This window comes from Alligator sinensis, unplaced genomic scaffold (assembly GCF_000455745.1).
Source record: "Alligator sinensis unplaced genomic scaffold, ASM45574v1 scaffold297_1, whole genome shotgun sequence".
Taxonomy (NCBI): Eukaryota; Metazoa; Chordata; order Crocodylia; family Alligatoridae; genus Alligator; species Alligator sinensis.
Window position 1 is genome coordinate 2,076,625 of NW_005841848.1, and position 15,020 is coordinate 2,091,644.

Here is a 15,020-nt window from a genome sequence, read left to right on the forward strand (position 1 = left end):
ATCAGGGCAGGCGAGGCCAGCAACCCCCACCCTTCCATCTGCTCTGTTGCCACCACCTCCAGGAAGCAGGGGGGTGGGGGCAGGTGGTGAATAAACCATTACAGACAGACAGACAGACTTAGGCTTTTATAACATTAGAATTTATTCTGTGGATGTACTTATACCATACACCAATTAAGTAGGTGAATGACTTACAGTAGAACATTTATGTGTAGAAGTATTATGTGTTGCTTGTTCCCCAGGGCAGAATGGCACATGCAGTTAAAGATTTTGTTGTGTAATTTTGAAAGGGGTTTTAAACCAAACACTATTAGTTGCTGTTGGGATATAAAAATAAGAATGGGAAGATGGGAGAGGTAATCCAGAATCACAGCTCTACCTTTAAGCAATTAACAATTAGAAAAAAAAAAATCACTGATATTCAGGAAAAGTCAGGTCAAATTTAAAACCCCGTAACCAAAAGTACTGGAGGACAAATTCAGTCAGTGCTAATGCTAAGACACGAAAAGGAGCTGCCTCTGCTTAAAACAAGGCTGTTTTTCATCCCATATCAAAGTCACATTTTTTATAAACATAATATGAAATGGGCAAATTAAACCAGACACTGTGAAAGAGTATTATTTACCTTTTTGTGGTCTTTATTATTCTCTATAAATTTCATGCACTTTTTTGCCATAAGAGAATTTGTAATGGCTCCCCTGATAATCAAAGCACAAGTATGAGATGATTTTAACTTGAGGCTACTGTTTAAGTCAGTAATGGCTCTATTCGTTTCTTTTGCTGCACTCCAAACAAGAGCCCTGACACAGTACACATCCTGGAAAATGAAAAGCATAACAGAGAATTTGGTTAGTTTTACCTCAAAGGCAATTCAGGACATTTTCTGGCGATCTCTCAATGGATTTGCTAAACGGAGAATAGGCACAAGAAGCTTCTCATACCAACTTGATATAATAGGCATCTATTAACATAATAGGCGTCTCAGAACATAGGAGTATGAAGGGTGGTGAGGAGGGGGCAGATATCAATGGAACACTGTAACATGAGGATACAAGTTATACAGGAATGACAGAGTAGTTTCCACTAGTAGGAAAGAAGCAATCTATATTAAGGACTGCATTACCATATTTACTTGCATACCACATTCACTTCCCCCCCAAAACCAACCCTCCCAAATTGGGGTGTATGTCTTAAGTGAGGATGGTGATTTTTCTTCACTGGAATAGAAGTAGGGAGATGCCATCTCTAATCACTGCTGCTACTTCTTTCTCACCTGGCAAGCAGCAAAAGCAGGATCCAGTGTTAACTATCTTACAGCCACTAAGAAATGTACAGTAACTATTAGCTCAGCACTATAGCTTGTGCCTGAAGCTGCAATTGAACTAGCTCAGGGCAAGCAAGATACTCAGTGCGAACTGTAATACCTTGATGACACTTATGGCGTGGAAACAACCCCTTTACTATTTATAGGAATTAACATAAAAGAACAAGTTATAGTAAAAAATAAATAAATAAATAAGTTTTGCTACTGCTCTTGCAAGCGTCTTGGCCTACTCTTATTGCTGTCCTGCCACTCATCCATATTGAAGTTCCTGTTGCCTCACCCACACTATCACCTGGGATGCCACGCTTCCTGAACACACTATTTTTCCAGAAGGACTTATTCTGTGTCACGCAATCAGCCATGACTGGAAAAAAAAAATTTCCTACACTTTCTGCCTTCCAAAAACAAGATGCATGTGGTATATGAGTAAATATGATAAGTAAAAACAGAGTATATATCTTAACTGCTAAAGAGGTATCACAGAACCACTGTGGGTAGAAAAATTCAGTGTATAAATAGAAAGAATGTACATCTGGGGACATCAGCCACTTGATTGCTGCCCTCGTGGTAAGCTTGAAATGTTAAGGGAGCTGTGAGAAGCTACAAAAGACAATAACTAGAGGTGCACCAATATGTCAGTCTGATATCGGATCAGTACCGATATAAAGAAAACTGGCTGTATTGGATATCCGCCAGATGGGGCGATAATTTGGCTGATAAATGCCCGTGCTGCGTGCAGCCACAGCACAGCACTCAGGCAGCGAGAAGCACAGCTGGCAGCGTGGAGAGCTGCCTCCAGCTGGTAAGTATGGTGTGGTGGTAAGGGAGGAGGGAGGGAAGGGGCATGGGGGGCAGATCGACAGCGCCCATGGTGAGGGAGGGGGCAGGGCAGGTGCTGCCCAGGCAGGGAGGGTAGGCAGAGCTGCGGCTCGTGGGGTGGGGAGGGGGAGGCAGCTCCTGCCACTGCTTGTACCCTGGGATGGCATGGGGTGGGGGGGGCATGTGTCCCCTGGATCTGTGCAGGGTGGGGCAGGCTACAGTTGGGGCTCTTCTCAGCAAGGGCCGGGCACGGAGCAGGAGCCAGCAATACTGGGAGGATGCTGCATCCACCCCAAATTTTGCCGCCACTCTGCTCCCAGTGCCACCACCACCAGCCACCCAGGCGCAGCCTCAGCTCAACGCCTTGCCTCCACCCACGCTCCAGGAAGAGCTGGGGCTGTGCTGGGCAGCTGGCAGAGGCATTGGGAGCAGAATGACGGTGAAATTTGGGGTGGATGCAGCATCCTCCCAATGCTACCGGTGCCTGCTGAGCCCAGCCCCCACTGAGAAGAGGCCTGTGCAGCCCCGCCTGCAGCCCAACTTGCCCTGTGCAGATTTGAGGAGCACACACTCTCCCCCGCCTTCCACCACACCGGTCTTACTAGCTAGAAGCAGTTGTATCAGAAATCGGATCAGTATCAGCCACTATGCCTCTTTGTAATTGTAATAATGATCACAGTGCACTTAAGTCTGATAGCCTTATAGGAGGCGGGAGGGGAACTAAAAAAATCTACCACAGTAGCTTTTAATTTTAAGAAGTGACTTACACAAATATGAGGATACAACAAAATTAAAAGCAGCACCAAAAAGGTCAAACACTTGCATGCAGCACGGGAACTGTTCAAGGACATCATATCAGAGACAAAATAAGTATATATTGCAAATCAAGCAATAGATAAATAAATAAAAAGCAAGCAAGCAGACAAATAAAAAGCCAGATGGTTAATTGGTAAAGGAAGCTATTGCAGAAAAAAATACTTCATTTAAAAAGTGGAAGTCAAGTCCAAACAAGGAAAATAATAAAGAAAATAAGCTCTGGCAAGTCAGATGTAAAACTAATAAGGAAGGCAAAAAAAAAAAGAAAAAGAATTTGGGGGAAAACTGCTAGTGGCATAGAACACAATAATGAAAATGTCTTTAAATATGTTAGAAGAATAAAACTGATCATGGAGTCTTTACTAATGAAGATGATAGGGAGATTCCCTCACCAGGGGACAAATTCATCCTTTCCCTCCCCCACAACTCCCAGGAGACATAGCAGTAGAACTGACTGATACCAAAGTGTCAGTAAATGTGGTTTTAGAGGAAATCAATACATTGAAGAGCAACAAATCTCTAGGACCTGAAGACAATCATCTTACAGTCCTGAAAGAGCTCAAATCTGAAATTACAGTCCTATTTAGTGTAGTATGCAACCTATCACTAAAAAAAGCTTTGGTAGCAGAGGACTGCCATTGTAACTCCAATCTTTAAAAAGGGCTCCAAAGAACTACAGGCCAATAAGACTAACTTTGGTTCATAGTAAACTGTTAGAAACCATAATAAAAAAATAAAGTGTTCAACAAAGGGATTCACAGACATACTAGGGATAAATCTAGGGAGACATACTAGGGATAAATCAACAACAAAGTGAATGGGCAACAAAATGAAAGATGAAATTCAATGTTTATAAGTAGAAATTAATGCATATGGGAAAAAATTACTCAAAATATGCACATAATGAAAGACTCTATATTAACTGTTACCACACAGGGTAGAGATTTTGGAGTCACTGTGGACAGTTCACAAAAAACACCAGCTCATTGTTCAGCAGCAGTCAAAAAGGGAAATAAAATGTTAGGAGTTATGGAAAAGGGAACTGTAATGATACTTTGTTTTATTTATACCCCTTTATATATCTTTGGCTTGCTCACACCTGGAATACTGTACCCCCACCTCAAAAAAACTAGAAGAACAGGCACAGAGAAGGGCAACAAAGATGATCGGGGTGTGGAGGGGCTTCCACACGAGAAGAGACTAAACAGGCTAGGACTTAAACAAAAAAAACAAAAAAAACAAAAAAAAGGTGATTGTGAGGGGACAGACAGAGGTTTACAAAATACTCAATGATGCACAGAATGCAAATAGAGATTTATTATTTATTGTCTTTCACAATACTAGAACTAGGAAATATAACATTACACTATTAGATAGCAGTTTAAAATTAACAAGTAAACTTGATGTTGTTCCAGTTCAGTTTTAAAATGTATATCTACAAATATTCCTCTTCCAAATTACCACTAATTTTGTTTTAACAATATTTTAGTATTTCACAGAAATAGGTATATGTTTACTGCTATTCTAGTGCCATTATTTAAAAGGTAGCAGATGCAGCTCTGCCATACAACTAAAAAAAAGAAATTAGATACACACTTGACAGAGAGTAAAATTCCAAAAAACTAAAACCAAGTAAAATGAACATTTCAGGTCCAAAAAATGCAGTTCATTTCACAATTACTTACAGGATTGGAAGGATCCAACTCAACAGCTCTGTTAGCATCAACTATTGCTTCTTTCATATTGTCTAGAAACAAAGCAGAAAAAAGCAGAGTGGAAAAAGTAACCATTTTTTCAATGTCAGACATATTTCATATTGAAATTCAAGCAATAAACATTATTTTCTAATAATGACTCTTTGGTTAGTCATTCTTCTGACAAGATTCTTTACAATGCTTCTTTCATGTCCTTCCAAAAACACAATGTAACCGACTTGGCTGATGTGGTGGATCCTCCATGGCCTATCCAAAGCCACCCTTTCATATGACCACAGTGGAGAATGATGTGAGATATCTGTCCTTCCACAAAGCCCAACAAACACCTGCTCTGCCTGTCTTTGCTTGACTAAGCACTCGTCAGATTCAAGAAACATCTCAGATTCTCTGCACCAGCTCTAGCACTATAGCAGTGCCATGCTGACTCCTTTGTGGACAATGCCACAAAGCCATGCTGACAATTTGTGCACATCTACAGAAGTGCACTTAAGCCCTATTATGTGTGGCAGGGCTGTCCAACTGGAGACCCACAGGCCACATCTGGCCCCCGAGGGGTTAACGAGCAGCCCCATGGTTCACAGTTGGTAACAGCAACAGGAAAGCAATGAGGAAAGTGGCACTCAAAATCTCTGGGCTCTCTTTGCCTCCTCCAGCTTCTGCTGCCTGCCTCCCCAACAGGAAGCGCACAGCTGGGGGATACAAGGGCACCTATACAGTGCAGCAGGAGTCACCCATGCAGCATGGCACAGATGGGAAGGAGCCTACACAGCACAGCAGATGGCCTGGGAGGCTTGTGGCTGGGGGTCCTGCAGTATGGGAAGTGGTGATCATTCAGTAATGAAAATCAAAATGACTAGCAGGAATTTTTTTGTAAAGCTTAGCCTCAGGATTTTAACAGTTGGGTAAATGACATTTTCCTTACTACTGAGCACAGATGCATCCTATCTAGTTTTGAAAAATTTAACTACATTAACTTGCAAAGTCATGATTAACATTATCAAATGGTTCTTTGGTTCAAACGAATACCATGGATCTAGTTATTAGAGCAAAGATCTAATGGGCCAAAACTACTGAATGCAATTAAAAGCTCTCCAAATTACTCAAATATTACTCAGTAAGACTCTCAAAAGTACTGTGGATTAAGAAAGAACAAACTGAGATATATAAGGATAAGACGTCTGGGTGGGCAGAAATACTTATATACAAGTACACATGAGTACAAGCAGAAGCTGTTTAGGTATAAGACTTTCAAAGTAGATAAGTGGGTATGCAAAGTTCGCATGGTGATCAACAGGTTAAGGTAAAGGGCACAGTCAAATATGCTCATTTTCAGAACTGTGAAAGTGTAACAAACGAAAGCTGTGACTCCATTATCTAAAGCTATTATCTTCTAATGGAACATCCTGTAAAGGAGAACATGCAGACTCTGCCAGTGTTTTAGAAACACAAGTGGAGAAGTCATGGTAGAGAATGAAACCAAGGCCAAGAAAACTGCTCCAGCCACAGAGCAAATAAAAGCAAAGCTGGGCACAGAACTTAGGTCTCCAGTTTAGTGACCAATCAACAAGTCTTCACTGCCCTTTCACTTCATTCAGACCACACCAGACTACCAAATGTCCATATTTTCTTTAAAAGGCTATTCAACTGCTTCTGAAAGGACTTGTGAACAGTGGATTCATATCAAGAGAGAATAGGGTATTTACTTAAGGAGACTATCTGTAGGTATCTGAATGTGTGTTACTGTATTGGTATACTATTTGCCTTCATATAGACTAGGTGGGCCCCAAATCCTACATTACTAGCTTGTTTGAGCATATTTCACTGTGAACTAAATATACATTAGAGCAGTGGTCACCAACCAGTGGATCTCGATCCACCGGTAGATCTCAGAGCCTCTTAGAGTCGATCTGAGGCTGGGGTGGGGGGCCAAGTGCCCGTGTGCATGCATGTGCGAGCCCCAGCCCAGCAGGTCAATCCATGAGGGAGGGAAGGGGTGGGGGCTAGATCAAGGCCTCCATGGTAAGGGACAGTGCTGCAGAGGCAGGAGCAGAGGTAAGTTGAGTGGGGCCCTGGCCAGGTGGGACTTAACTGCTGGGGAGGCGTGGCCCCAAATAATTTTTTCTCCTTCTGCCTCAATCTGCCCCACTTTCCCTCCCCACAGACTTACCTGTTGGGCAGGGGGCAGGGAAGAAAAGGGGATGGCAGCAGCGCACAGTACATGTTGGGCTGCTTTTAAATGCCAAATGTGATCTCCTACTTAGAAAGGAGGGAGGCCACTGAACTAGGCGATAAGTTTTCAAAATAATGCCTATGCTCTGCTCAAGTAGACCAGTCAAGTACCAGCCTAACTGTGCATGCACCTGGGGCAATGCAGCAGGAGGAAGAGCTGAACTGCCAACAAGAACTATGTATTGGTGGGAGAGCCACTGACTGTGCTAGGCAAGGCAGTGAAGAGGCAAACAGCCAACTGGACACCCCCACCCCTTCTGTCTTTGTCATGTAGTACTCAGGGACAGAAAACTGGTATTAGCACTCCTGCTGGACCCCAAATTCCCTCACACAATGTATAAATCTCTCCTACTCATTTAGCTACTAAGCTAAACCTGAGTATGTTTTATCACCACATCTACCCACGATTTCCCAATGCTGGTAATGCTAACAAAATAACAAAACAGAGCAAACACAACCTCATAATAGTTTTTAAAGAAGCAAAATTCAATATCCTGCTTGCCATCAGACACCTTTGAGGTAAACAGACTGCTCCAACTTTTATCCAAGCCTAACTGGCACAAAATTAACTTTTCCACCCAGGAGAACTTATACCATCCTCCAGCTCTCCTGTGCAATATGAAGTTTAATTTCTACTTGGGAGAAATTTTACAATCTTTGCATTATCCTTTGCCTGAAGAAGGGTGCATGAGCCTGACAGCTTGCAAATAAAGAACTTTTTTTTTGCAACTATCTAGTTGGTCTAATAAAACATATTGTCATTACCACACTGACTGCATTTGCTTTTAGATCAACATGGCTACAACCTTTATCCCTCTTTTCTGGGTTTGAAATTCCAGTGTTTATTCACAAAAATCAGGAGTCGGCAACCTACGGTCTATGGGCCAGATCCAGGCAACAGAGCAACTGGAGCTGGCCCATGGATCCAAGGGGCTTCAGCAGTGTCCCAGCAGCAGGGGGGGTTTCAGGGGTGTTGGTAACCAGGGACTTGGCCTACGCCATGCCACGCCACAGCTGTGTGGTGGGGAGCTTCTCCCATGCTGCAGCTGGGTGGCAGAGAGAAGCGGTAGTACGGAGAGCGGAAAGGTCCTAGTGCCACCCCACCTTGGACCCAAACCAGATCATTCTTGCCCACCACCACAAAAAAGGCTGCCAGCCACTAACTAAGACCACCTAGAGTTCCAAAACATCTTACCACATTTTACATGTGCATACGCTCTTCTAGCAAACACTGGCGTTTGAAGGAAAGATTTGGAGGTACAGCCAACCTGACAGACACCCTGGAGAAAAGGGGACAGTACCATGAATAGTAATATCATTGTTTAAAGAGCAGCATCACAGTACATCTAACATTGTTATACCAAATAAACACTGTCATTATGAATTTAATGATATTCTTGAGCCATACACATTAGCAGCATTGGTCTTTTATTTATTTCAAATTGCTGTTCTTATTTACCTCAGCAGGGCTCTATAACTGATAACTCCCCAGACTGCTCAGACTCCTACGGGGATGATTTATGTCATCATTCCAGTATAATGTTTCCCATAATTGTACTGAGTTTAAAAAACATTAGGACCCAAGGGTCTAGACAAGGAGCTATAACATTAGCAGCATGCTCATATAAATCAATTTACACCCCTGGAGGAAAAAAAATGAAAAAGAAATTTAATGAGACTGCACAAGAACCACACAGCCAATGTGCAGTTATATTAACTGCATTTAATCAAAAAGTACAAATGTATCAGAAAAATAAATTCTAGAAACAAAAAAAAGCCAGTATTTGTTTCGATACAATATCATTTGAACAAAGAGCAAGTGAGTTTAGAGCCCACAGCATGAAGGACCTGAATGATCTAACTTTCAGTTTGCTCACTGTTTTATTACTGTTTTTAACGCTTACTATCCACACTGCTTTTCAGTTACAAAAATCACTTATTATTCTTTAAAATATAATTGAATTGCTGTAAATGCCAGAAGCAAAAATGTATGACTAACGTAGTAAGACTGTTTCCAATGATCTTAGATTCCATTTATCCTGTCAGTCAAAAATTTCTACATTGGAAAGATTTTGGGGTATGCATGAAATCCCAGCCATTCATATAAATTATTGCCTTTTCAGCCAGACACTAACCGGGAACAGATATTAATCAACTATTTTATGGAAAAAAGTTTTACCAAATATTTTTAAAACTTAAAACGTATAAATTCTTACAAATTCATACAATATTTAAGGTTAACTCTAATAAATTATGAGTTCCCGGGCAATTATAACAAGGCTCTGAAAATGGCATAAAACATGAGGTCAAAAACACAGCTCTGATCCTGGTAAGTTTGGAGAGCTTCCTCCAAGATGTTGAGCGGCTGCAAGTTCCAGCAGCATTAACTTGAGGATATTCAGCACCTCACTGAACCCCAAGAGTCTAATTAATTTAGAAGCATATTAGGGTTTAGACAGGCATTCATTTGCAGTGCTACAAAGCAACTCAACACTTTGTAACACTACAAAAATATAGCACTATGGGGTCATATATATTCATGCCCCCTGGCTAGAAAGCTTTAGTCACCTCAAAGGTGAGTTCACTAGCTAAAGGGCAATAGGACACTGCTCCCTGGATTCCCACCGCCCTCAGGGCAGCCTGATCACAACAGCCTGCCTGCTCCCCTGCCAAGAAAGGGGGCAGGATGTCAATGATCAGCTGGCAGCTGCTGAAAAGAAGCAGAGGCAAAGGCAGCTCTTTGCCAGCAGCTTATAGAGATGGACAGATGCGTAGCCACTACAGCCATGACAAAGCTCCCGAGGGAACTGACACTGCCACTTTAAGAACCTGGCAGTAGTTCTTAAAGCTGTGGAGGTAGTAGCAGCAGGATCCAAGCATGGCTCCCTCACATCTCGCTACTGGATGGGCTATCAGGAAGCCTCCCTCTCTCCCCTTCGGAGGTGGGGAGAAGATAGAGTGGAGGATTGTGGGTCACTGGGAATCCTAGAGACTCCTGTAGCACATATCAAACTTTTAAAAGTTAAAGGTACAATGCATCTCACAAGAGCACTCAGTCCCTCCTAAGACAAACTTCTTAATTGGCATTAGACATAGATATGACTTCACTTACTGGTCATTTTAAAAATTACATACAAGTATAGAGGTCTAGAAACATCCTATCATTTCAAGTATACTGACCACTTAGGATAAAAAGGTTTGGGTTTATGTGTGGAGGAAATGGACAGTTTCATCTTCCCCCCCTATTACCTAAACAAATCTCTAATTTTATTCAAACATCTCACAGGTCAATTTCTAATATGCTTAACGCAAGGTGCAGGTATAGGATAACCTAATATATTCAGAAGATTAATTATTTGTAGCTCTGTCTGATCCCAGTCCCTAAATGCAGTACTGGTTTTTTATACTGGATGATTTTACTTGATGTACAGTAAGTGTAATTCTAAGGCACGGCTGTCAATCATTTAAAAATAAATATGGCATAACAAAAATCACAAGGTTGAACCAGGAATATATATCTTCGAGCACATTCCTTGTATTTTCTCATTGATTTAAAATGTAATAGTCCAATAAACTTAAGATATTCTTCTTCTCTAATAAAAAGGTTGTTCAGGATGCAATGAACATTCTATAAATACTACTACAGATTTACCTTAGGGATGAATCCAATTTCTATTGCCTTGGTAAATGCTTCCACAGCTTCCTTATGCTGATTCTGTTTTTGGAAAGCTACAGCTAAATGATAATAGGTTTCAAAGAGCTGAAACACAATCAGAATCACAAATCATTTTTAAAGTTTTAATATTGTGTAGAACCTGTTTTTAATTCTTTTCAAACTAATGAAAACCACTATTCATCATTTTCTTGTTCAATCATTGCTTTAAATATGTGCATACAAAAATACTGTATCTGCTATACACCATTTGCATACTAAAACAAGTATATTTTATCAGGTACTCCCTAGATAATTTACTTTGGGCCAGATTCTCAGCTGATATAGAGTGGTAGAATCCACTGAATTAAATGCTACTTTACACTAGCTGAAGATATGGCTCTTCAGTGACTAACAGGAACATTAAAATATACCGCCCAGAGGAAGAGTATATTATTATTTCACATTATAAAGTCTGTAGTCTCTCTAATAAGGTACAGCAGAGATGTTTCATAGATCATTTAAATTAATTTTAATGCAATACTAAGTAGGTCCCATCTTAATAAAACAATGCAGCCTGCAGAGATGAGAATATGCACTGAAATTCCTCTGTCCGAAAATTCTGTCACACGCAGATATCTCAGAACACAGAAGGAGCAACAGCACAGCCTATATCCTAACCCTTAGCTGAATTATACAATTAACATTAATTTGTTTCGGGTTTATAAAGACATGAAATATAGAACTGCCAAGAGAACTGCAATGTAGAAGGATACCAAGGCTGCATACTGAGACTGATGTTATAGATAACATCTGGTCCCACTGAAATAACTGGGAGTAAAGCTGGTCAGACATGTAACGGGAGCATTTAATCAGAAAATGCCTGTTTATTAAGCCTGACACATTTTATTTGAAACATCTCAAGTTTAATACATTTTTGCCAAATCTAAGGCATGGATTCTGGATTCACTGCCTCAGAAGCTCTGGCTCATGGTCTGGGGCAGTCCACATGGTAGCCTGTAGTCCCAGGTTGGTCTACTATTGTGTCTAGCTTAAAGCCAGGTACCTTGTATACTCCAATATGAAACCCCTTTTTAGCCAGTTCTAACCTGGAGTTTTACCATTAAATTAAGTAGGATCATAATTTAATTCTGTGCTTTGAAGCAGAGAAATTTGCGCAGAGGGATCTAAACCTGTGCAGGGATAATTTGAGGGAGTGTTGTGACATGTCTTTCCACATATTTTAAAAAGGTGCAGTTCAACACTGCCTGCCCCACTGCCCCTTCCATCTCCCCCGCAAAGCAATCTATTTACCAGTAAGCTAAAACTATGCACCTCATTTCCACCTGGCCTATATAATGTGCTTTCTCTACACCCCTGGCATCCACACAGGCAAAGTGAATCAAAAGTACAGTCGAGTTATATGTTCTTCAACTAATATGTTTGGATGTTGACCATCAAGATAAGGCTCCAGTTTTGCAACCAGTTCCTACTGGACCATTCCAAACACGAAGAGCTCCATAGAAGCACCGGGTCCGTCCACACAGATGACATTGTGTAATTTTATGCAGCAAAACTTGTTCACTACATTCAGTCCCAAGTGTTTAAAAACAATGAGTAAGGTCCCCAAAAATCAGGTGACTGACCTAAACATTAGGCAACATCAGAAGGAAAACTAGGGTTCTTTTTATGTGCTTTCTGGTGTTTTTGGAGCCCTTAATATTGACATTTGCAAGCTTTGTCTGTATCCCCAAAAGGGTCAGAAATTCCCTTTTTTTTTTTATTTAATGAAAGCCGAGTCATAACCACATGACACCAGGAGCTGAGGCATTATAAGAAATATCAAGTATCATGAGACTTGCCATAAACCTGCTAGAGTTGCAACCCTGTTTTTCTGCTGTGAAACTGCTTTAAAATTACCAGTTGTAAATAGCGAAAGCCCGGCTCAAAGTCTTTGGGAAGTTCCTCTCTGCTCAGAGTTCTCAGGAGCACGGTATAGTGTTCAGCAACCTGCAACCAAACTATAAGTGGCCAAAGGATCTGAAGGCAATCTCGTAGCCCCCCTCCCCTCCTCCAGGCTCATACACAGCAAAACCACTTCACTCCCAGGCTGAGATGCTGCAGAATGAGAAGACAGCACAAGTCCTCCCCAGGACATGCAAGGGCATGAGCTGGACAAGCCACCATGAGCGGGGAAAGGGGTGGTGGGATTTACTGTAACTGAGCCAAAAATCATTTATTTGGGATAAGCAACAGGTTTGTACCCCCAGTTAAAACATCCAGGATCCCACGAGTCAGAGCAGGACAACTCAAGCCAGTCCTCAGCGTAGCAGTTTCCCATCACAATGTACAGAGGTCTCCCATCCAAGCCCCAACCCAGATACCCCCTGCTTAACTCGCAGGCCCATCCAAGCCCCTAGCAGCGGCGGGAGGCGCTACCTCCGGCCAGCGCATGGCGCGCTCGCAGGCCACCGCGGAGAGCAGGTGCGCCTGGGCCTTGGCCTGCGCATGGTCCAGCAGCGAGGGCGCGCAGCGGAGCGCCGCGGCGGAGGGCGAGAGCCGGGCGGGCAGCCGGGCCCGAGGCCGCCAACAGGCCGCGTTTCCATAACAACGGAAGGGGCTGTGTCACGTGGGCGAGGTGGGCCCCCAGCGCCTGCTGCGGCCGCCTCCGTCCGGCCCGGCCCGGCCCGCCTGAGGGGGAGGGGGCGCCCCCGTGGGGGCTGGAAATGGCCTCTAGCAGGCACTTCTAGGGCGAGTCCTTGCGTGGGGCGCTGGCAGTCCCGGGCAAAGCATCCCCTGCGCGGCTGTTAGTAACGCCCTCAGCCCTGACACCACGCGGGACATCGCCGTCCCTCGCCTGCCGCCGCTCCAGGGGGCACAGGCAGCGCCCTCGGACCTCTGGAGCCTGTAACAGGTTGTGAATTACCCGGGCTCGGGGGGAGGGCCGGGCCCGGCCTACATAGGAAGGCAGCCCCCCAGTCTGTACAGCCCGACTGACCCCAGATAGGAGGAAACGCCTTCCTGACCCCAAACAGCGGGGTGGGTCTGGCCCTGAGCAAGGGAAGAAGAAAAGGCACAACATTAAATTATGATCGTATCTAAATTAATGGCAAAACTCCCCAAGTTCTAAGAAGGAGTTTCAAATCCTTTTGTCTTCTTCCCTCCTAGAGGTGAAACCTCTGTGAGAAACACTGCCTTGCTCTGGGCTTTCTGAGACCCTTGCAACAGAAGAGCTGCTCCACCATCCTTCTGGAGTCAAAAAACCGAGTGAGAGCTACAAGCTGCCATTTTCCAGAAGGTTCCTTGAATCAAACAGGGACTTGTTTTAGGGTCTGCAGCACCGCATACCGCACACGCTGCATACCGCACAAAAACACGTGCAGGTGTTCTCTGCAGGGGGTCCCCAGGGAAACACATTCCTGTGCATGGGGACACAGAAAGAGCAGTGATAAAGTCTCCCTCTTTAGGAAAAGGATTCTGCTTAGCCATTGTTAGAAATTGTGCGCAGAGAAAGGGGTTTCCTTTGGCAATACGGGAAGCACAGCCTGTACCTTCAGGGGCCCACAACTTCCCCCATAGTAACTAAGCATGATAGACAAGCTTAACGGCAGACCTGTGCCTTATTTGGTCTTACCCTGCAGGGTGAAGAAGAGTCATGCAATACTAGTAATTTTCCGCTAAAGCTTTGTGCATGCAAAATATCATGTAACCAGAGAATATAAATACGTGTGAGAGAGTGCAACCGGGGCCCCTCTGCCTTTCTAAGGTTGGGGGACCTTCGGCTGAATAAACTGAAAAGACCGCACCCTCGTCTCCTGCTTATTTGAGTCTCAGCTGGGAAACGAGCTCCATTGAGGTCAGGAGTATTCACAGGTGTTCCCTTTCCAGGTTGGGACCTTAAGCGAATAATTTCTCTGACACCATGCAGGGTTTTCCTTTTCAGGTTTTTTAGATTATGCTGCCATATTCTCTCACATATAATATACACCTTTTCCCCAAAAATCAACTCCACAGAAGTGGGGTGAATGTATTAGGGGGAAGCTGGTTTTCTGGCCAGGATAGAAGCACCCTGCTTTGATTTCTGCTCCACAGTGCAGCAGCTGTTGCATTACTATTGAGGCAGCTGAGGAATTTGATTAAGCGACTCAGTGTTCTTCACTCCAAAGGTGTCAATGGCCATCTCTCCTTTTTAATGATTTCATAGAATCATATAAGTAGGGTCGGAAGGGACCTTGTAGATCTTCAAATCCGACCCCCTGCCTGGGCAGGAGGGAAACTGGGCTCAAGTGACCCCAGCCAGGTAGGCATTGAGCCGCTTCTTAAAGACCCCCAGGGTAGGAGCCAGCACCACTTCCCTTGGAAGTTGGTTCCAGATCCTAGCTGCCCTAACTGTGAAGTAGTTCCTACGGATGTCTAATCTAAACCTAATCTCCAACAACTTGTGGCCATTATTCCTTGTTATCCC

General features: G+C 43.3%; 1 protein-coding gene across 1 annotated transcript in view; it reads right to left on the reverse strand.

Moving 5' to 3' along the window:
- The window catches only part of LOC102383253, a 95,961-nt gene extending 82,905 nt beyond the window's left edge, over positions 1 to 13,056 (reverse strand). Inside the window, exons 1-6 of the mRNA XM_006015953.3 lie at positions 12,995 to 13,056; positions 12,476 to 12,565; positions 10,556 to 10,663; positions 8,099 to 8,183; positions 4,645 to 4,706; positions 626 to 817 (exon numbers count right to left, since the gene is read on the reverse strand). Of these exons, the coding sequence (XP_006016015.1) occupies positions 626 to 817; positions 4,645 to 4,706; positions 8,099 to 8,183; positions 10,556 to 10,663; positions 12,476 to 12,565; positions 12,995 to 13,009 (552 nt within the window). The 5' untranslated portion in view covers positions 13,010 to 13,056. The remainder of the gene's footprint in view (positions 1 to 625; positions 818 to 4,644; positions 4,707 to 8,098; positions 8,184 to 10,555; positions 10,664 to 12,475; positions 12,566 to 12,994) is intronic.
- Positions 13,057 to 15,020: the final 1,964 nt, after the last annotated feature.